The 21,894-nt window shown below is 44.6% G+C and overlaps 1 protein-coding gene and 1 pseudogene across 1 annotated transcript; both read left to right on the top strand.

Moving 5' to 3' along the window:
- The first annotated feature begins 5,525 nt into the window (after window positions 1-5,525).
- On the top strand, window positions 5,526-6,433 carry LOC123124294 (E3 ubiquitin-protein ligase RING1-like). The gene has a single exon (XM_044544941.1). The coding sequence runs from the start codon at window positions 5,635-5,637 to the stop codon at window positions 6,103-6,105; it is 471 nt and encodes a 156-aa protein (XP_044400876.1). The 5' UTR covers window positions 5,526-5,634; the 3' UTR covers window positions 6,106-6,433.
- An 11,166-nt stretch (window positions 6,434-17,599) lies between these two features.
- On the top strand, window positions 17,600-20,771 carry LOC123124295 (F-box/FBD/LRR-repeat protein At1g13570-like; annotated as a pseudogene).
- Window positions 20,772-21,894: the final 1,123 nt, after the last annotated feature.

Raw genomic sequence — 21,894 nt, forward strand, 5'->3', positions numbered from 1 at the left:
GGTGCTTGGTTTTGGAGAATTGGCTAGAAGAACACCCTGGTCATCTAGTAAAATCCTAGATCTCCAAGTTCCTTAGTTAGTTGGGCAATGGGTAAGACCACAAATCAAACTAGAGGCGATGGTGAGAGTGCCATTATCTATATCACCAAGGAGGAACTTCAGGCCATGGAAGTTGAACTTCAGAAGAAGTTGGGTGATTTTGCCAGGATGGCGCGGTTCTCGACATGATGGAAGATGATGAACCACTTGCACATGCTCTAACTGCTACTGCTACTGCCAGTGCGCCAACCATTTTCCATCACAAGGTGAGCACCGTATCTCGGGGAAAATCTTCAGAGCCACCATTCAAGTTCAGCAAAGAACAAGACACCACCACAGCGACAGCGGCACCGATGGAGATGGACGTCGAGACGGAAGCCCAACAGCAGCAGCCGTGCCGAATGCTCAATTCTTTTCAGGTTAGTAACAATCCTCTCAATTGTTAACATTGTTCATGGGAAAACAAAGAAGACGGTAGCCTGCTGTCTGGTGCAGTTCATCTACAAAATAGCCTGGATTATATTGAACTCCAATAGCACGCGAGATGAAAACGATCTTCTTTTGACCAAGTAAATTCTGAATATCCTACCGATTGCAGGTTTCTTCTGACTTCCGAGAGGCACTCTAGCTACTGAATATGCTGTAAGCGTGTGGCCAGCATGGATTGAACAGGTGTAATGTTAATCCTTAGCGCTACATAGACCAGTAAATATTGTCATTCTTTTAATTGTCTGAACTCTTAAATGTTGTTAATATAAATATGCTGATGTAAAGTGTTTGTCAATCTTTAGGAAAGAACAACAGGAACGTATGGCTTTTTTGAACAATAAAATACGTAAGACAACATGCCTCAGTATATGAACCATGCATGAAGCGTTTATCTTTTAACATCTAGCTAACACGAGAGCATACACAATTTTCCTTTTTAGTGAACTGGTAGCTTTATTGATATCAATAGTATACACAATTAGACATGGCAAATAATAAGAACAACCATTAGCTCTACTATTAACTGTGATTCATATAAGTGAAAACATATCTTACAATGAATTTTAGAATGTACATATGCACTTTTATTATGCCTGCAGTTTAAAATATACCATATGAATTGATGATTAAGATGCTGCCCACGCTTGTTGTACCACTGCCACTGGCCGTCACACACTAGCCACCACGCCTCCTACATGACCATGGCAACCAGCCAACACTCGAGTCACGAGCTCCCCCCACGAGAACCGTGGATCCCACCACCAAGACCGCCGCCCTGACACCACCCCAACTGAGACTTGTAGCCATTACGACCAAAGAGACAAGCAAAAAAGGCACCTCCTTGCCACCCCTGGACGGTCCCCAGCTCCGACACCAACCTGGGCTGGCCAGATCTGGCCTCCACCCCCCGCTCTTCCGTGCCCGTGCAAGGGACGAGCTCCCCGGTGGCACACCACGACCAAATGAGAGGCAAGGATGACTCTGCTGCCCTCGTGGCGACAAAATCATCCCTCAACGATGGACACTAATGGGGAGAGCATCAACCCTTTGACTTAGCTGGACACTAATGGGGAGAGCATCCGGGCCACGAGGGACTGGATCGAAGGCTGAAACGGGCGGCCTACAAATGAGCCAGTGCTGGAACATAGGCCAACCGTCACCACAGTTGGACCCGCCGAGCCACTGGAAGGCCAGCGCACCCCGGAGGCTAGACCACACCACACCGCCAGGGCCTACGGCCAAAGAAGCAACCACACTAGATCGCTGCCACACCCGCGCCTCCCGCCAGGATCCAACCGTTAGATCTGGATGGACAGACAACCGCCTGATGACACCCACCCCGTAACCGCCGTGTCGCCTCCATGTGCATTCCGTCGCCCTGAACGCCCGTCGTTGTGCCCCCCCTGAGCACAATGCCTTCGTGCATCCGGGCTGCCGTGCGTCAGCTGCTGATGGATGAGCGGAGGGGAAACAAGACTTTGCCCGCCGATGCCTGCTAGCAGCGGTGGGAGAGGAAGGAGGGGGGGGGGCTTGGTTGCAAGCCAAGAAAATTAGCATCACAAACATGCATGTGAATTGTGTCTAGTGTATTACCGTCGTTTCCTTATGTTTCAATTAAAGGACGCCAATCTCCGGCTGAAAGATCGTGAATGTCGCCTAGAGGGGGGGGTGAATAGGCGCTTTAAAATAATTACGGTCGAGGCTTGAACAAATGCGGAATAAACCTAGCGGTTAATTTGTCAAGCACAAAACCTACAACAACTAGGCTCACCTATGTGCACCAACAACTTATGCTAAGCAAGAAAAACTACTTAGGTGATAGCAAGATATATGACAAGAAACAATATGGCTATCACGAGGTAAAGTGCATAAGTAAAGGGCTCGGGTAAGAGATAACCGAGGCACGCGGAGACGACGATGTATCCCGAAGTTCACACCCTTGCGGATGCTAATCTCCGTTTGGAGCGGTGTGGAGGCACAATGCTCCCCAAGAAGCCACTAGGGCACCGTAATCTCCTCATGCCCTCGCACAATACAAGATGCCGTGATTCCACTAAGGGACCCTTGAGGGCGGTCACCGAACCCGTACAAATGGCAACCCTTGGGGGCGGTCACCGAACCCGTACACTTTGGCAACCCTTGGGGCGGTCACCGGAACACGTCAAATTGCTCGGGGCGATTTCCACAACCTAATTGGAGACCCCGACGCTTGCCCGGAGCTTTACACCACAATGATTGAGCTCCGAACACCACCAACCGTCTAGGGCGCCCAAGCACCCAAAAGGAACAAGCTCAAGGGTACCAAGCACCCAAGAGTAATAAGCTTCTCAACTTGTAACTTCCACGTATCACCGTGGAGAACTCAAACCGATGCACCAAATGCAATGGCAAGGGCACACGGAGTGCCCAAGTCCTTCTCTCTCAAATCCACTGAAGCAACTAATGCTAGGGAGGAAATTTAGAGGAAGAACAAGAAGGAGAACACCAAGAACTCCAAGATCTAGATCCAAGGGGTTCCCCTCACATAGAGGAGAAAGTGATTGGTGGAAATATGGATCTAGATCTCCTCTCTCTTTTCCCTCAAAAACTAGCAAGAATCCATGAAGGGATTGAGAGTTAGCAAGCTCGAAGAATGTCAACAATGGGGGAAGAACACGAGCTCAAGAGATAAGGTAGAATGGGGAAGAAGACCCCCTTATATAGTGGGGGGAACAATCCAACCGTTACCCCCAAAACAGCCCCGCAGAGGGCGGTACTACCGCAGGAGGCAGCGGTACTACCGCTGATCACAGCGGTACTACCGCTCCCCCGGGCGGTACTACCGTGGAGTCTGGAGGGCAGGAGAGTGACAGACCCGAGCGGTACTGCCGCGGTGGTTGGGTGGTACTACCGCTCGTGAGCGGTACTGCCGCCCTACTGCCGCTGCGAAGTACCGCACTATCCGACACGAAAAATGACCCCTCGAGTCGACGCGGTAGGGGCCTGGTACCGTAGCGGTACTACTGCTGAGGACCCACCAGCGGTACTACCGCTGCGGAGCGGTACTGCCGCTTGTGACCCCTAAGCGGTACTACCGCTGGGTACCGCGGTACTACCGCTGGGACCATCCTAAAGCCACTTCCACGAAAACAAGTATACTCCACGGGAAACCAAAACTGCCATAACTTCTGCAAATGAGCTCCGAATTGAGCAAACTCAAGCTTGTTGGATGGAGGTTATAGTAAGAAGAGGCAGGGAAGGTATGCCAACAAAATAGAGGAGTGAAACCTCCAACCGAGAAGAACCGGCATAACCTTCCAACATCGAAAACATCATAGAAGATGCGAGTGAACTCCGCTTTCGATGAACTCGAGCTTGTCATCAAGATGACCATAAGCTTCAAAAATCACAAAGAGAAAAACCAAACAAGAACCAAGAAAGATGATGCAAGGATGCAATGGTTTGAGCTCTCTACGAATTATACGATCAAGCTACTCATCGAGAGCCCCCCTTGATAGTACGGCAATCGATCCTATAACCCGGTCTCCCAACTACCATCATGAGACCGGTAAAATAGAAAACCTATCAAGGGCAAACCTTTGCCTTGCACATGATCCACTTGAGCTAAATGATGACGATCTTGACTCCCTCAAGTTGGACCACCTTTTTTGGTTGCGTTGGCTCGATGAAGACTAGTTGATTGCTCCCCCATACTCCACTATGGGTGAGCAACTCTTTCGCACATCTTCACAAGTCCATTGTCACCACAATGGACGGCAAGCTTCAAGCATTTGATCTCTTCATGATGCTTCACTTGAACTTGCACACCGCAACATCTTCACAAGTCCATTGTCACCACAATGGACGGCAAGCTTCAAGCATTTGATCTCTTCATGATGCTTCACTTGAACTTGCACACCGCAACCTAACCCCACAAAGAACTCTCACAAAGATCATGGGTTAGTACATAAAGCGTAATTGACAATGCTTATCACACCATGGGATCGCTTGATCCCTCTCGGTACATCTTCTACGCTTTGTGAGTTGATCAAGTTGATTCACTCTTGACTTAGTCTTGATCAACCTTGAATTTTTTCAACTCTCTTCATTTGGATGATGTCTTGAAGATATACATGAATGATCACACAATCTTCTTCTCCAAGACATGCTTGCAATAAGCTCAACTCTCACATGACCAATCTTTGGATAATTCCTTAATAACACCTTGGTCACCACATAAACTTCTTGAAACCAACACATAAACTTCAAGAAATGCCTATGGACAAATCCTTCAAATATAACTCAAGGCAACCATTAGTCCATAGAGATTGTCATCAATTACCAAAACCAAACATGGGGGCACCGCATGTTCTTTCACCGGCGAACGTTGACTGGGCGCATGGCAGTTGCGAACATCCCCGTGGCAGTTTCACGACGGGTTGAGGGTGGGTTGACATTTTGCAAAACTGCCATGCAAGTTTGTTTAAAATTGTTTTTTTTTCAAAAAACTGTCGGATGCATATCTGATGGTTCTGGGGCTGTTCGTCGGGATTTGATAGCGGCGAACGTTTGCTAGATTGGCGGGGACCGGCGCGACGCGGAGGCGGAGGCGCGGCAGATTGCATAGCGTCGTACAGAAATCCTTCCGTAAATCATAGTTGTCTTGTCCCTGTCCCCAAGTTCTAGTGCCTTTTTTCTCGTTTTCTTTTTGGGTTTTCTTTCGGTTTTTCGTGATTAGCCGAGAATGTTAGGTTTTCAGGTCCGGTTTTCCTTATAAACTGGACCAACTCTCTTCCTCTTAATGAAATGCAGGAACCCCTGCCCCTTTCGAGGTGTTCTCGAAAAAAAAACATCATCTTTCATCAAAAACAAAACGCAGTTTAGCTTCCGAGTTTCGAACGGAGGGATCCGACATGGCATGGAATTTGCAGGCGACACGAAGCCGACGCCGGCACCGAGTCGGAAAGGATCATCTCGCCTCAGCGTTCGCGTGAATCTACAAGTATCGGCCTCGTAGTCGTACTACAGGATTGGTACTACTACGTAAGTTCATCATCGTCATAAATAAATCTCCATCTCGATCGCGCTCCTCGCCTGAGCAGCATCGAACTAATAAGTCCGGCACCAATGGACGTGGAGCGCGCCACCGCCACAGCAGCGGTGTATCCACTGCCGCACTCATTTTTCGGCCCGAGGCGGCCGGAGCCCGCGGCCGTAGGTGCGCCAACACGCACCCTTTTCGAGTGGCCGCCGCGGTGGCAGAGGCCGGCCCGGCGTGTGCCGTTCAGTTGGCGGACGTACGATCATGATCCGCCGGTCGTCGCTGCAGCGGCGCCGCCCTACAGGAACAGCGGCTTTAGCGCCGTCCCGGCGTCGGAGAAGGCCATCGCTGGCCTACCCTACAGGGAGAAGGGCTGCTCCGTGTGCATGGAGGCCTTCGAGGAGGGGGAGATGCTCAGGGGATTGGAATGCTCCCACGCGTTCCACGAGGACTGCATCTCCGTGTGGCTCAGCGTCAGCCACCTCTGCCCGCTCTGCCGCTTCGCGCTGCGTACCCAACGCCAAGAGGGTGAGGAGGAACGTACGGGCCGCGAGTAGATGACTGGTCTGCTATCTCAGGATCAGAATTCAGAACCCAATTATCTATGGTTTGTGTGCCCGTTGGCTCTCTCCAAAAAAGTTACTCCCTCCCTCTATATTACTCCCTCTGTTCCATAATATAAGAGCGTTTTTGACACTACTGTAGTGTAAAAAACACTCTTGCCTTATGGGACGGAGAGAGTAGTTTACAGAGGAAGTAGTAGTCTATGCAAAAGTATATCTTCAGATCTTCTTTCTAGTTTGGACTAAAAAACAATTCTTCTTCCTAGAGGACTAGGACGGTGCCGGCGTTTGTAACCTTTCGTTTTCTTCTTCATTATTATCATCTTGCTTATCGTGTAACCTAGGGACTTCCTAGTTCGCGCGGGGGTCGGCAGATAGCCTACTATCGCGTACCCCCTCATGCCACCCGCGAGCGCTTTGAGCCAACACATGTTTGGATTTCAAACAAAAATAAAATTCCAAAAATTGTTCATGAATTCGAAAAATGTTTATGAGTTTGAAAAAAATTATGAATTCAAAACAAATCTCAAATTTATAAAAGTTCCTGAATTCAAAAAATTACCATGATTACAAAAAAATATTTGTGAATTCAAACAATGCTCATGAATTTCAAAAAAAGTCAAAAATTCACAAAAATGTTCATGAACTCAAAAAAGGTCCGAGGATTCAATAAATGTTCTAAAAAAGATGGTTCATGAATTAAAAAATATTCAAGACTTTCTTAAAACATTCACGATTTGAAAAAAATGTTTGTGAATTCAAAGTTTGTTCACGAATTCCCAATAATTATTCAGGAATAAAAATATCATGGGTTCAAAAAATCTTGACAAATTTAAAAAATGTTCGTAAATTTTTCAGAAATGTTCACGATTTTTTTTAAAATAAAATTAGATAAAAACACAAAATAAAATTAAAATAAAAAATAAAAAAAGTAAATACTAGAAGAAAAAACTAACAAATAACAAAGAAAAAAGGAAAAAATCGGTTCAGCCCATAGAGAGGCCGGGCGCGCGAGAGGGTACGTGATACGTCGGCACTCAGCGATCTACCCGGTAAAAGGAGAGCAACCAATTGAGGAGCGCTCCTTCGACTGCCTTCCCAATGATCACTTGGGGCACGCTCTCAGCTGCCGCCATGTGTCGCGCTCTGAGTGCTCACTCCGAATTTTGTTTTTAGTTTTATTTTATCACACGTGTTTTCGGCTTTTTAGATGGTTTTTTCTTTTGATTTTTGGCTTTTCGGTATTTCACCTGCCTTTTTAGCTTCTCAGCCAAAAAAACATCAATTTTTTTTTGCGCAAAAAACCGTTTCTTTTTTTGCTTCTGCGAAAGGCACGGGCGTGCCTCTAGAAAACAAAAAAAACGTGTATTCTCTTTTTTTTCTTCCGTGAGAGGCACGGTTTTGCTTCCGCGAGAGGCACAAGTGTGCCTCTAGAAAACAAAAAAAAGCGTGTTTGCTCTTCTTTTCCTTTTGTGAGAGGCATGGTTTTGCTTCCGCGAGAGGCACGGTCGTGTCTCTTGAAAACAGAAAAATTACGTTTTCTCTTTTTTTTCTGTGAGAGGCAAGGTTTTGCTTTTGCAAGAGGCACGGCCGTGCCTCTCGGAAATAAAAAAAAAACACGTTTTCTCTTCTTTTTTTTCTTCCATGAGAGGCACAGTTTTGCTTCCGTGAGCGAGAGGTACGGACGCGCCTGCTATCTGAGCATCTATAGTTCGTTTTGCTAAAAAAATATCTATGGTTTGTGCCCCATTGGCATTTGTAATCTTTCTTACCGTGTAATCTGGGGACCTCCTAGTTCGCACGGGGGTCGGCAGATAGCCTACCACGTGCACCCCTCATGCCACCCGCGAGTGCTTTGAGCCAACCCATGTTGGATTTCAAACAAAAATCAAATTCCAAAAATTGTTCATGAAATCAAAAAATGTTTACGAGTTCGAAATTACGAAGTCAAAATAAGTTCTAATTTTTTTAAAATTTCCTGAATTCAAAAAATGTCCATGATTACAAAAAATGTTAGCGAATTCATTTTTCTTATGAATTTCAAAAACGTCACAAATTCACAAAAATGTTCACGAATTCAAAAAATGTCCGAGGATTCAATAGTGTTCATAAAAAAGGGTTCACTCCGAATTTTGTTTTTAGTTTTATTTTATCACACGTGTTTTCGGCTTTTTAGATGGTTTTTTTCTTTTGATTTTTGGCTTTTCGGTATTTCACCTGCCTTTTTAGCTTCTCAGCCAAAAAAACATCAATTTTTTTTTGCGCAAAAAACCGTTTCTTTTTTGCTTCCGCGAAAGGCACGGGCGTGCCTCTAGAAAACAAAAAAACGTGTATTCTCTTTTTTTTCTTCCGTGAGAGGCACGGTTTTGCTTCCGCGAGAGGCACAAGTGTGCCTCTAGAAAACAAAAAAAAAAGCGTGTTTGCTCTTCTTTTCCTTTTGTGAGAGGCATGGTTTTGCTTCCGCGAGAGGCACGGTCGTGTCTCTTGAAAACAGAAAAATTACGTTTTCTCTTTTTTTTCTGTGAGAGGCAAGGTTTTGCTTTTGCAAGAGGCACGGCCGTGCCTCTCGGAAATAAAAAAAAACACGTTTTCTCTTCTTTTTTTTCTTCCATGAGAGGCACAGTTTTGCTTCCGTGAGCGAGAGGTACGGACGCGCCTGCTATCTGAGCATCTATAGTTCGTTTTGCTAAAAAAATATCTATGGTTTGTGCCCCATTGGCATTTGTAATCTTTCTTACCGTGTAATCTGGGGACCTCCTAGTTCGCACGGGGGTCGGCAGATAGCCTACCACGTGCACCCCTCATGCCACCCGCGAGTGCTTTGAGCCAACCCATGTTGGATTTCAAACAAAAATCAAATTCCAAAAATTGTTCATGAAATCAAAAAATGTTTACGAGTTCGAAATTACGAAGTCAAAATAAGTTCTAATTTTTTTAAAATTTCCTGAATTCAAAAAATGTCCATGATTACAAAAAAATGTTCGCGAATTCATTTTTCTTATGAGTTTCAAAAACGTCACAAATTCACAAAAATGTTCACGAATTCAAAAAATGTCCGAGGATTCAATAGTGTTCATAAAAAAGGGTTCACTCCGAATTTTGTTTTTAGTTTTATTTTATCACACGTGTTTTCGGCTTTTTAGATGGTTTTTTTCTTTTGATTTTTGGCTTTTCGGTATTTCACCTGCCTTTTTAGCTTCTCAGCCAAAAAAACATCAATTTTTTTTTGCGCAAAAAACCGTTTCTTTTTTTGCTTCCGCGAAAGGCACGGGCGTGCCTCTAGAAAACAAAAAAAAGTGTATTCTCTTTTTTTTCTTCCGTGAGAGGCACGGTTTTGCTTCCGCGAGAGGCACAAGTGTGCCTCTAGAAAACAAAAAAAAAAGCGTGTTTGCTCTTCTTTTCCTTTTGTGAGAGGCATGGTTTTGCTTCCGCGAGAGGCACGGTCGTGTCTCTTGAAAACAGAAAAATTACGTTTTCTCTTTTTTTTCTGTGAGAGGCAAGGTTTTGCTTTTGCAAGAGGCACGGCCGTGCCTCTCGGAAATAAAAAAAAAAACACGTTTTCTCTTCTTTTTTTTCTTCCATGAGAGGCACAGTTTTGCTTCCGTGAGCGAGAGGTACGGACGCGCCTGCTATCTGAGCATCTATAGTTCGTTTTGCTAAAAAAATATCTATGGTTTGTGCCCCATTGGCATTTGTAATCTTTCTTACCGTGTAATCTGGGGACCTCCTAGTTCGCACGGGGGTCGGCAGATAGCCTACCACGTGCACCCCTCATGCCACCCGCGAGTGCTTTGAGCCAACCCATGTTGGATTTCAAACAAAAATCAAATTCCAAAAATTGTTCATGAAATCAAAAAATGTTTACGAGTTCGAAATTACGAAGTCAAAATAAGTTCTAATTTTTTTAAAATTTCCTGAATTCAAAAAATGTCCATGATTACAAAAAAATGTTCGCGAATTCATTTTTCTTATGAATTTCAAAAACGTCACAAATTCACAAAAATGTTCACGAATTCAAAAAATGTCCGAGGATTCAATAGTGTTCATAAAAAAGGGTTCACTCCGAATTTTGTTTTTAGTTTTATTTTATCACACGTGTTTTCGGCTTTTTAGATGGTTTTTTTCTTTTGATTTTTGGCTTTTCGGTATTTCACCTGCCTTTTTAGCTTCTCAGCCAAAAAAACATCAATTTTTTTTTGCGCAAAAAACCGTTTCTTTTTTTGCTTCCGCGAAAGGCACGGGCGTGCCTCTAGAAAACAAAAAAAATGTGTATTCTCTTTTTTTTCTTCCGTGAGAGGCACGGTTTTGCTTCCGCGAGAGGCACAAGTGTGCCTCTAGAAAACAAAAAAAAAGCGTGTTTGCTCTTCTTTTCCTTTTGTGAGAGGCATGGTTTTGCTTCCGCGAGAGGCACGGTCGTGTCTCTTGAAAACAGAAAAATTACGTTTTCTCTTTTTTTCTGTGAGAGGCAAGGTTTTGCTTTTGCAAGAGGCACGGCCGTGCCTCTCGGAAATAAAAAAAACACGTTTTCTCTTCTTTTTTTTCTTCCATGAGAGGCACAGTTTTGCTTCCGTGAGCGAGAGGTACGGACGCGCCTGCTATCTGAGCATCTATAGTTCGTTTTGCTAAAAAAATATCTATGGTTTGTGCCCCATTGGCATTTGTAATCTTTCTTACCGTGTAATCTGGGGACCTCCTAGTTCGCACGGGGGTCGGCAGATAGCCTACCACGTGCACCCCTCATGCCACCCGCGAGTGCTTTGAGCCAACCCATGTTGGATTTCAAACAAAAATCAAATTCCAAAAATTGTTCATGAAATCAAAAAATGTTTACGAGTTCGAAATTACGAAGTCAAAATAAGTTCTAATTTTTTTAAAATTTCCTGAATTCAAAAAATGTCCATGATTACAAAAAAATGTTCGCGAATTCATTTTTCTTATGAATTTCAAAAACGTCACAAATTCACAAAAATGTTCACGAATTCAAAAAATGTCCGAGGATTCAATAGTGTTCATAAAAAAGGGTTCACTCCGAATTTTGTTTTTAGTTTTATTTTATCACACGTGTTTTCGGCTTTTTAGATGGTTTTTTTCTTTTGATTTTTGGCTTTTCGGTATTTCACCTGCCTTTTTAGCTTCTCAGCCAAAAAAACATCAATTTTTTTTTGCGCAAAAAACCGTTTCTTTTTTTGCTTCCGCGAAAGGCACGGGCGTGCCTCTAGAAAACAAAAAAAATGTGTATTCTCTTTTTTTTCTTCCGTGAGAGGCACGGTTTTGCTTCCGCGAGAGGCACAAGTGTGCCTCTAGAAAACAAAAAAAAAGCGTGTTTGCTCTTCTTTTCCTTTTGTGAGAGGCATGGTTTTGCTTCCGCGAGAGGCACGGTCGTGTCTCTTGAAAACAGAAAAATTACGTTTTCTCTTTTTTTTCTGTGAGAGGCAAGGTTTTGCTTTTGCAAGAGGCACGGCCGTGCCTCTCGGAAATAAAAAAAAAACACGTTTTCTCTTCTTTTTTTTCTTCCATGAGAGGCACAGTTTTGCTTCCGTGAGCGAGAGGTACGGACGCGCCTGCTATCTGAGCATCTATAGTTCGTTTTGCTAAAAAAATATCTATGGTTTGTGCCCCATTGGCATTTGTAATCTTTCTTACCGTGTAATCTGGGGACCTCCTAGTTCGCACGGGGGTCGGCAGATAGCCTACCACGTGCACCCCTCATGCCACCCGCGAGTGCTTTGAGCCAACCCATGTTGGATTTCAAACAAAAATCAAATTCCAAAAATTGTTCATGAAATCAAAAAATGTTTACGAGTTCGAAATTACGAAGTCAAAATAAGTTCTAATTTTTTTAAAATTTCCTGAATTCAAAAAATGTCCATGATTACAAAAAAATGTTCGCGAATTCATTTTTCTTATGAATTTCAAAAACGTCACAAATTCACAAAAATGTTCACGAATTCAAAAAATGTCCGAGGATTCAATAGTGTTCATAAAAAAGGGTTCATGAATGAAAAAATATTCATGATTTGAAAATTATGTTTGTGAATTCAAAAATTGTTCATAAATTCCATATAATTGTTCAGGAATAAAAATATCATGGGTTCAAAAAATGTTCTTACATTTTAAGAAATCTTCATGATTTTTTTTAAATAAGATAAAAACACAAAATAAAATTAAAAGACAAAAAATTAAAATGAAGGAAATAACAGAAGAAAAAACTAAGAAATAAGGAAGAAAAAAAAAGGAAAAATCGGCTCAGCCCATAGAGAGGCTGGGCGTGTGAGAGGGTATGTGGGTACTCAGCGATCTACCCGGAAAATAGGAGAACAACTAATTGAGGATCGCTCCTTCGGGAGCCTGGCACGCTCTCAACATCCACCATGTGTCGCGCTCTGGGTGCTTCCTTCGGATTTTTTTCCGCACATGTTCTCGGCTTTTTTGATGTTTTTTTTTCAGCTCTTCAGTTTTTCATCGGTCTTTCTTAGTTTTTCGGCAAAAAAAACAGAAAAAAATTAAACGAAAAAACACATTTTTCGCTTCCGTGAGAGCACATGTTTGCTTTCATGAGAGGTATGGCCGTGCCTCTAGGAAACTGACAAAAAGCGTGATTTCTCTTTTTATTTTTCTGTGAGAGGCACGGCCTCTCTGAAACGGAAAAGAAAAGTGTTTTCTCTAAAAAAAAATCTTCTGTGAGAGGTACGGTTTTGCTAAATGATGAATTATTTTTCAATCATGTTTGTGCTTTAAATTTCACTCGCAATTTGAATTTAAATTCGACTTAGGTTTATATCCCGGAGAGATTAAGCTAAGCAAAAATAGGATGACATGGCATCATTAGTCAGGGATCACTGTAGCATAATTACAGGGGTGTTACAAAGTTTATCCGAAATGTAATGAATTCCGTCATGTTTATATAAAGTTCGTTGTGTTTGCATGAATCTCTTCTGGTTTGTATGCAAATTTGGCTCTGTTTGCATAAATTTCGTCCTGTTGTTTGGATAGTAGTTGAAATATATGCAAATAGCGTTAGATGGCAGCCTCCCGTATCCGTGTCCATGGAGAGAGGGAAGGAAATTTATAAGTCACCGTTGGAGATGCCCTTAACTGGTGTTCTAATAAAAAAATGGTCTCAAATGCTTTATTTATTGTATGTATAGAAAAAATGCTATATTTATTTTACACATAGATAGAAGCTCCGGTATTAGATTATTCTCCCCAAAGTCCCACCTCTATATGTTTCAAAATAAAAAAAGATAAAAAAAAAGAAGGGAAATCGTAGCTAAAAAAAAAACCGCATCGCATCTCTGGCGCTGCCTCGGCGGCCGGCGCCGTGGTCACCGGAGCCTCCTCGCCATCGGTGTCCCACGCCGGAGCTGCCGCAGCCAACAAGGTACCACTCTGGAACTGCTGACTCCGCCACCGCCGCCGACGTCCCACAACGCGCCTCTTGTTCTCTCGTCCCCGATCTCCGGGTGGAACTGCAGCAGGCGCGGTGAAGGAGAGGGGAGAGTAAGCCGATCTTGTTCCAGGCCACGCTCGCATTGGCGGTCCTCCTCCCCACGTCAGACACGCCAAGTTCTGTTGCTACTGATCGGACGCTACGTTGCACGCAAGGTGTTTGAGGTAATGCCCCTTAATGTTTATAGTTCATGTTAATTCTACTTTTGTCTTGATGCTAGATGTTCTGCATGAAGAATCATTTTGCTATGATACAATTGGAGTGTGGCAGCTTTCCCTGTTGAAATTTGTGCATGTTAGCTGTTAATACTGTTAGAATAAATCTCAGCATACCGTCGATCATCCGAGGACCAAGCAATCACACGAGCACGACACCGAGATTTGTTAACGAGGTTCACCGATATTGCTACATCCCCGGGTCTGACTATGGACACTCCTCCCCATGACACTGCTATAATCGCCCTGGACGCCGGCACATGCCGCCGGCTTCCCCTGCGTTCCTGTGCTATTATGTTGGCATAGGTTACATCGTGTGTCTACCCCCGCTATATATGAGAGGCCTAGGATACAAGTGTCCTACTAGGACACGACTCCATATCCTATCTAAACACAATACAACTACAAGTCCAACTGTAACCTACCTTGTACACAATATTCGACACAACTCCAACAAACTCCACCCTGACGAATATTCTCCACCACCTTGAATTCGTCCATGCATCAAACTTTCATGTACATTGGACTTGAGTTTATCCCGTGAGCACTGCTGCTACTCCAAAGACTCCATGTGACTCCACCTGCAACTTGTAGTCCCTTCTTTTCTTGACCACAGTCAACACTCGAGCAAAGTTAAGTTCCTTGTTACTCTAGTTTGTGCTCCCAACTTCCAGAGTATCAGTCCAACGCCATCATACACTGATCACTAACCTGCGTGAAAGTGAACAACTCACATATTGGGTGTCACACATAAGAGTTACCTGAACTCAACATCACCGCTCCTTTCTTGACCGCCTGTCTGAAACTTGAAGGAATTTCACCATTGCTTGTAGTCATCCCGAGTCAAATTCGCAGTTGTCTCACCACATGTATGACCACCAGAGCCCTGGCCCGTCTCCATGTCCCGTGCGTACCACACGCCTTGCCGCTATTACCGCGTCAAGCCTCCGCTGTTCCGGTCGAGTCTCAAGGGTCGCGAACCCACACCACTCAACCCCCACTGCAGAGTACCACCGATCATCACCGACCGATGACGAGTTTCAAGCTTTCATCGGACCACTAGGCTCCAGTCCGAACTGCATGTCACTCGCTTTTCCCCCTTGCTGAATAGGCTTCGATTCTCTGGATCCTTACACCGTAGCCCCTCAATCCAGCTCCACCTTCAACATGACTCCATGGTAGATGACCAGTCCACCCTCGCGCCTCGTCGACTTCAAGCTCCGTGTGCACATCACCTTGAATCAATCCCGCGCCATAGTCTTCGAAGCCACACAAGCCCTCGGGGCCTGTGCCACGTGTTTCCACGCCCTAGAAGTCGGTCACCATCAGCATCACGCACCTATGTCGTCGTCGCCGATCCAACACCTTCTTCTGTACCAACCGACTTGCGTCAATCCGTCAGACTGTCTAGTCCGACCCAGCCGATCTCGTTCGACTGTACGACACACTTGAGGCTCCCATACCGTCTTCGGCGAATTCCCATCCATCACATGATACTTCCATCTCAGCTGTCACGACTTCCCGCAATGCCTTCAAGCATCCCTATCGTGCCAACAAATCTTTCACTCTTGTCTGCAATAACCCAAGGTTTTCAGTTTCGATGAACTTCTCCACCTCAAACCCGATGCCCGATGGCGTCATGATTCTTTGTATGGCTGACCTTGCGAAAAATTAACCGAGCTTCTTTCCACGATGCCAAAGTACATAAGCAAACCAAACGTGATCACCTCCTAGTACTAGTAGCAATTCAACCAAAACAATGTTGGTCTTCACGTGGTGTAGCTCCTAGGCTCAACTCTCAATGCTAGCTATTTGCTTTGTCAAATCCTTAGCCTTCCCGATGTACGCATATCCCTTGATAGACTTTTTCCTTGCCGATTGATCTACCTCCGTCCGTGTCACACAATGACTCGGTCCTTTTTTTGTTCCAAAAGAAAACTCATTTCGCTGCTTTGTAGCGTTTCCTGTGTGCTTCACCGGCCATCTGAACCTGCTCGCGTTGCCACGCCTTGCCCTGCCCACCTGCACGGGTCGCTACGGCCAGCCCCGCCTGGGCTTGCCTGCCCAATGAGCCACCAGGCGCCAGCGATCTCAGCGCCCACCTAGAGTACGCTCGCACCATCAATCCGTCGACCGACAGCCGCACGACTCTCCTGACGCCGCTGATTTCGATCACACCTCGTCAAGACTCTGAACAAATCACCGCCAGCTTGCACGCATTACGCCCCGCTGCTTCCATCGATTTCTTCGCTTGAATCGATCTGTCTCAGCCTTCCTTCGCGTCGCATACGAGGACTCGGTCCTCTTTTTGGTCAAAAAAACAAATCTCGTATGTACGGCTGTTTCCAATTGCACCACACATCTTGCTAGAATCTGCACGTCCCGTGACCGATCGAGTCCACGCTCAGCTGCCCCCTGCGCATGTCCTCCGCCGCTTGGGCCTGTCTGCCTTGCCGCGGGCCACGTATCAATCTCGCCGACTCCGAGTACTCAACTCGGCGTCCACGCGATCGTGACCCACACCGATTCTTCCGATCTCGCCGACGATAATTCTTCCGCGATATTTTCAGCTCTAGATCAATAATCCACCGCCTCTTCGTAACCTTGCTCATGATACCACTTGTTAGAATAAATATGAGGCATACCGTCGATCATCCGAGGACCAAGCAATCACACGAGCACGACACCGAGATTTGTTAACGAGGTTCACCGATATGGCTACATCCCCGGGGCCTGACTATGGACGCTCCTCCCCATGACACCGCTATAATACCGCACCCGGTCGCCCTGGACGCCGGCATATGCCGTCGGCTTCCCTTGCGTTCCTGTGCTATTATGTTGGCATAGGTTACATCGTGTGTCTACCCGCTATATATGAGAGGCCTATGATACAAGTGTCCTACTAGGACACGACTCCATATCCTATCTAAACACAATACAACTACAAGTCCAACTGTAACCTACCTTGTACACAATATTTGACACAACTCCAACAAATACCGGGTGTTTTGGCGCTGTCAATACTATGCCATGTTCGTCATCTCTAGTGTTTAATCGGTCGATGGTGCAGCAACGTTGATTAGTTCTACACGCCTGCATTGATTTTGCAGTACAACAGGCTTGTGTGGTCGCCCCATCTGGCCCAAACTATATACGTTCGCTCATGATGGGACCAAAAGCGTCGACACATCTTTTTCATAAAGGTTCTGTATATCAACTAGAGTTGTGGATATTTTGTGCCTCTACGAACTTTGTGGCGTTCTTCAGATGTGCCTCGATAACATTTCTGAGGCAGTTTGCAAGACGCCACAAAATGGTTTCGGAGGATGCTACAAAAACCTTGTGAAGGCAATTTGAAAAACGCCACAAATTTTTTTTTTTGAGGCGGCATGAGAAATGCGCCATATGAACTTTGGATGCCTTGTTAAAAATTCCACAAATTGTGCTTGTAGGCGTTCTGGAAATGCCTCCATACTGTGTTTCTCGGGTGTTTCAGAAAAGTGTCTTGGAAGGCCTTTTGCCTTCGTGAGTATCTCTAGCAGAATTTGAAAATGCCTTCGAATGTCTAGGCCATCATTTTATAGGCCTTGAGGTGTTTGAGAATGCCTGCTAACAGCGTACGTGTTTTAGTGGTACTTCACATGTAGTGGAATTGTGTTTAGAGAGATTAGATTGGTGATTATGTCAAACTTCTGTCATGTTTCTTTTGTGTTTTGCCAGTGATCGCTGTGCTACCCAGTTAATGGAACAGATTAAGCTGGTAATACTGTGCAGAGAGGTGAACGTGTCGATGTGAAACGTCTCAATGCACTACAGGTGTTAGGAGAATCCCGCGGATGCCGCCGGCGGCTCGAAACTACCGGACCACCCTCCTCCTGTGGCTCCTTGGTACGGGACTCCTTCCCGGGCGATCAGACTCGGCTGGTCCGTCCGCGTTCATTTCAGCGGCGCGCTCCTCGCCGGCCATTGCCTCGCCTCGCCGCTAGGTTCGGGGGATTTCGCCCAAAGGGTACACTTGTTGGAACAACCAGACGGCGACGGTGGATTGGATTTGTCTCGGTCCTTATACATAGCCTGGTGGAGCGCCTTGCTTTCCTCATGATTCCTTTCTCGCGAGTCCGATCCGAGTTCCTTCCCACCCGTCTAGTTTATCGTCAGCTCCGTCAACCACCCGCCGCCGTGCTTATACGGTACCCACACCTCTCTTCCTCCGTATCTCCAACGTTTTACAGGTTTCATTCATCATCCGTTCCAGATTCATCATGTCCTCTGACTAGAACAAAAGAGCACACTTCATCATAGAAAGTAATAGCAATATAGCATATGCTTTACTTTTAGAAACTTAAGTAATGTCTCTCTTTTTTTCCGATTTATAACCAAAGTAATATCAGGTGAGATGTTGAGCTTTTTGATGTCTGACTCTGTTATCACTTTTTTGATGTTTCTATGTAACTTCTCTTGCAGACAGAGGCTAAGATAGTTTGATGACAAAGAGAAATATTGGTTCAGATGAAGACCTGCGTCTGCATAGAACAATGGTGAAACGAAAGAAACAAGGGCTTCAACTGACCAACCTGCCAACGGTATGGAATATCCGAATGGACTCATGCCAAGTTATAATCTAGTAACTATATCAGTGTGCTTTCCTTTTCCTTCCTTCGCGCCATAATGCAGAACAAGTCCGCTTATTGTTCTTGTTCAACAATCTAAATGCCGTTTGTCTTTGCTGTAGGATATTCTCTGCAGTATCCTGTCACAATTGCCGATAAAAGAAGCTGTACGGACGAGCATACTGTCAGAACAGTGGAAATGTCTTTGGCATCACCACCCAAATCTAGTATTTACTCTTAGCTCGATGTTGCCAATTCCTCGTACCTTACCGTTAACACCCAATGATGATGAGCTAAGGAAACATGAGTTTACTCAGAGAGTCGATGCAGTCCTACAGCAGCACAGTGGTGTGGGGGTTGAGAACGTTCAGTTTCGGGCTCCATTTGAAGATGACCAAAGGGATCAGATAAATAGATGGGTGAACTTTGCTATTGCATCCAAAGCGAAACAGCTTATATTTGATTTCTTAACTGCCAGCCCTATGAGGCCACCATATAACTTCGATTTGCGGCTTCTCGATGACAGTAATAGTTTACACTTGCGATGTAAAACTCTGTTCCGTTTCTCTCAAGGTGCCTGCGGATTTCAACGGTTTTCAGAACCTTAAATGGATTTGCTTGGCAGGCACGAATATTACCGATGATGACCTTCAACTTTTAGTGTCCAGCTGCTGTGTTTTGGAGTTACTTGGAATTGCTAGCTGTAGAATGCTTACAAGGGTACAGCTATCTCATCCTTCAAATCCACTGAAGCATTTGCACGTACATGACTGTCGCTTGCTTCAGGCGATGGAGTTAAACTTTGGTCTGGTAGAACTTGAGTACAGTGGCCCATCGATACTGTTATCACCTCCTGGAACTTTGCTTCTCAAAAATATGTGCATCGAGTTGAATGATATGTGTCCTTCTCTGGAATACATCTTTACGAAACTTGATAATAACGTGCCTCGTCTTGAGATGCTGACTCTTCATTGCACCGAGTCAAAGGTTTGCTATTCACCGTTCCTATTTCCAGTTTTTTGTGCATCCCTATTTGATTTTTCTTGAGGTGAATTTTCCTTATCGGTTTTCATATTTATTTATCTGTGTGTTTCAGAGGGCTTCATTGCCAGGAAAGCTGCACAAATTTTCTTATCTGAAGCACCTGAGACTGGAGTTGACTTTTTTGGGTGCTCCGAGAAGCAAGAGTGATATCCTCGATTTCGCCTGCCTTTAAATTGCTGCTCCTTTCCTGGAAAAGCTGGAATTTCACGTAAGTCTGCATTTCAAGTCTTCAAATATATTTTGGAAGATATTTGGCTCGTTCCATGGAAATAAAGGGGAAACAGTCTTCAAATATACATTTGTAGATGAAGTCATGAACTAACCATTAGCAAATTGAGTACGTACTGTTTTGGGCCTATCATCAGTTGTACTTGTGGAATAAACAGGGCGCTATTATATATAGCAGCAATCCGATGTCTTTACTGGCGATACTTACAAAGTTCTTCACTTCACCAAGTCTTGTCTTGTGTTTATAACTGTTGTATTTTATGATTACTAAGCTCACTGACGATGCGTAAAAAGTAGTCACATTCTTCCTTTTTATTTACAGATGGTGCTGCGCTGCGAGCATCCAAGGTACACCACTGACCAGGGAGACCTACGGAGCCTTCCCTCCGAGCCTCACCTGCATCTCAGGCTGGTCGAAATCACGGGATTTTACGGCTGGAAAGGTCAGCTGGAGCTGGCGCTTCACATCCTGAGGAACTCTGTCGCGCTCGAGGCGATGAAGATAGATCCGATCCCAGCCCCTGCAGTAGTTGGTTCTGATTTTAGGCTGCTGGGATGTACGGGGTTTGCTTCCTTTTCGGATGGCTACGAGGTCGCCCTTGAGTTCCTCTGCAGCGCCGACCATCGCAATGTTGTTCATGTCCTAGAACCTTGAGCTCAGGGAAGTCCCGGAGAAAAAATGTATCTCTCTCACACACACGCCGTAACTTCCTCCAGACCAGCGTGGTGCCATGCTAGCAGGCAAGATGGCGAGCAGACATAAATCACTCAAGGAAGACAAGATAAGGCATGGCATGGCTTGCCACTTGCTGTTGATAAAGAGGTGTGTGCCCTGTTCACTGCATCCACCACCATTCATATCTGGCATGAGTTGAGGGCAATGCGCCCGTGATGATTTTCCCTTATCTGTTCAAATACAGCACACGATGCGCCCATGATGAATAATTTGTAGGGACCGAACTAATCAGGCTAAGGCGATGATGGGACTGGGTATTCCGGCCTGTACTTAGTTAATTTTGCTCCTTCTCACCGCAGCTAATGTACTCGACGCATGTTCGCGTGCGTTCATGTATCACATGTACTAGAAGGGTTGGACGTTTTTTGCTGCACCGTTGGTATTGTTGGGTTTCTTAAAAAAATCACTCTGCTTCGAAATATATGGTGTATTACTTTTTAAAAAGTCAAACCTTTTAAATTTGATCAAATTTGTGGAGAAATATATAGGATTCATAATATCATCTTGGTATTTTTAGATTCATCAATGAAATGAATTTCCATACTTATTTTATTTAATATTGTGGATGTTGATATTTTTGCTGTGAACATGGTCAAAGTTAAAGAAATTTGACTCTCCAAAAAAACTAATACCCTTTATATTTTGGAGCTTGTGGAATATTTAGTTTGGTGGGTGGGGAGATGATAGAGTGAGTTTTATTTTTATTTATAATGTGGTGATTTGGTGGGTCTTTTGTGATGTGATTTTGTGTTATGTGCTAACCAACCTATGTTTATGTGGGGAAAAAAATCCGTCGTGGTTGCATTTATTATATTAGTGCTACAATATCACATTGTGGCATTTTTTTTTCTAGGTGGTGGGAGGGTGTGCAGGATTGATGTTTTAATGGCCCGTTGCTGCTGATTGATTCGAAAAATCGTTGGCCCGGTCAAAATCGTAAATCAAATTCAAAATTGAATATTTCAATTGAATGAAAGAGCTTCAAAATTAGGGAACATAGTGAATTAAAAGAATTAAATGGGAGAATTTGAGAAATTGTTGACCCGGTCAAAATTGAATACCTCAATTAATTGTGAGACCTTAAAATTTGAAAGCATGGTGTATAGTATAAACGAATTGAATAAGAAAGCTTTGAAAAATTGTTGACCCGGTCAAAATCAGGTGATTCAATTGAACGTGAGCTCTTTAAAATTAGGAAGCTTAGTGTTATAGAGGATACATGTACCCCATCATTTTGGCATCAATGACACGCTTTACTTGGGGAATTTCCAACACGGACCCGCAAACCTCCCGCATACGTCCGGAGAGACCGCGTTACCCGTGGAAGTCATCCAATACGGTTTTGTATCGGTCCATGGTGCGATCAGGATGTACTTTCTTCCGCAAACCGGAGACAAACGTGGGGGACTTTGCGGGAGTCCGGGCTACTCTCACGTTCGCTTCTGACCTCCCTGGCCCATCGAGACCCCTCCTCCCTCGCTCGCCGTGTTTGCAGAAACT

The sequence above is a fragment of the Triticum aestivum genome, chromosome 5D (genome assembly GCF_018294505.1).
Source record: "Triticum aestivum cultivar Chinese Spring chromosome 5D, IWGSC CS RefSeq v2.1, whole genome shotgun sequence".
Classification (NCBI taxonomy): domain Eukaryota; kingdom Viridiplantae; phylum Streptophyta; class Magnoliopsida; order Poales; family Poaceae; genus Triticum; species Triticum aestivum.

Excerpts from the sequence above, each read along its gene's own strand:
- LOC123124294 (XM_044544941.1), top strand. The coding sequence starts at position 5,635 with ATGGACGTGGAGCGCGCCACCGCCACAGCAGCGGTGTATCCACTGCCG.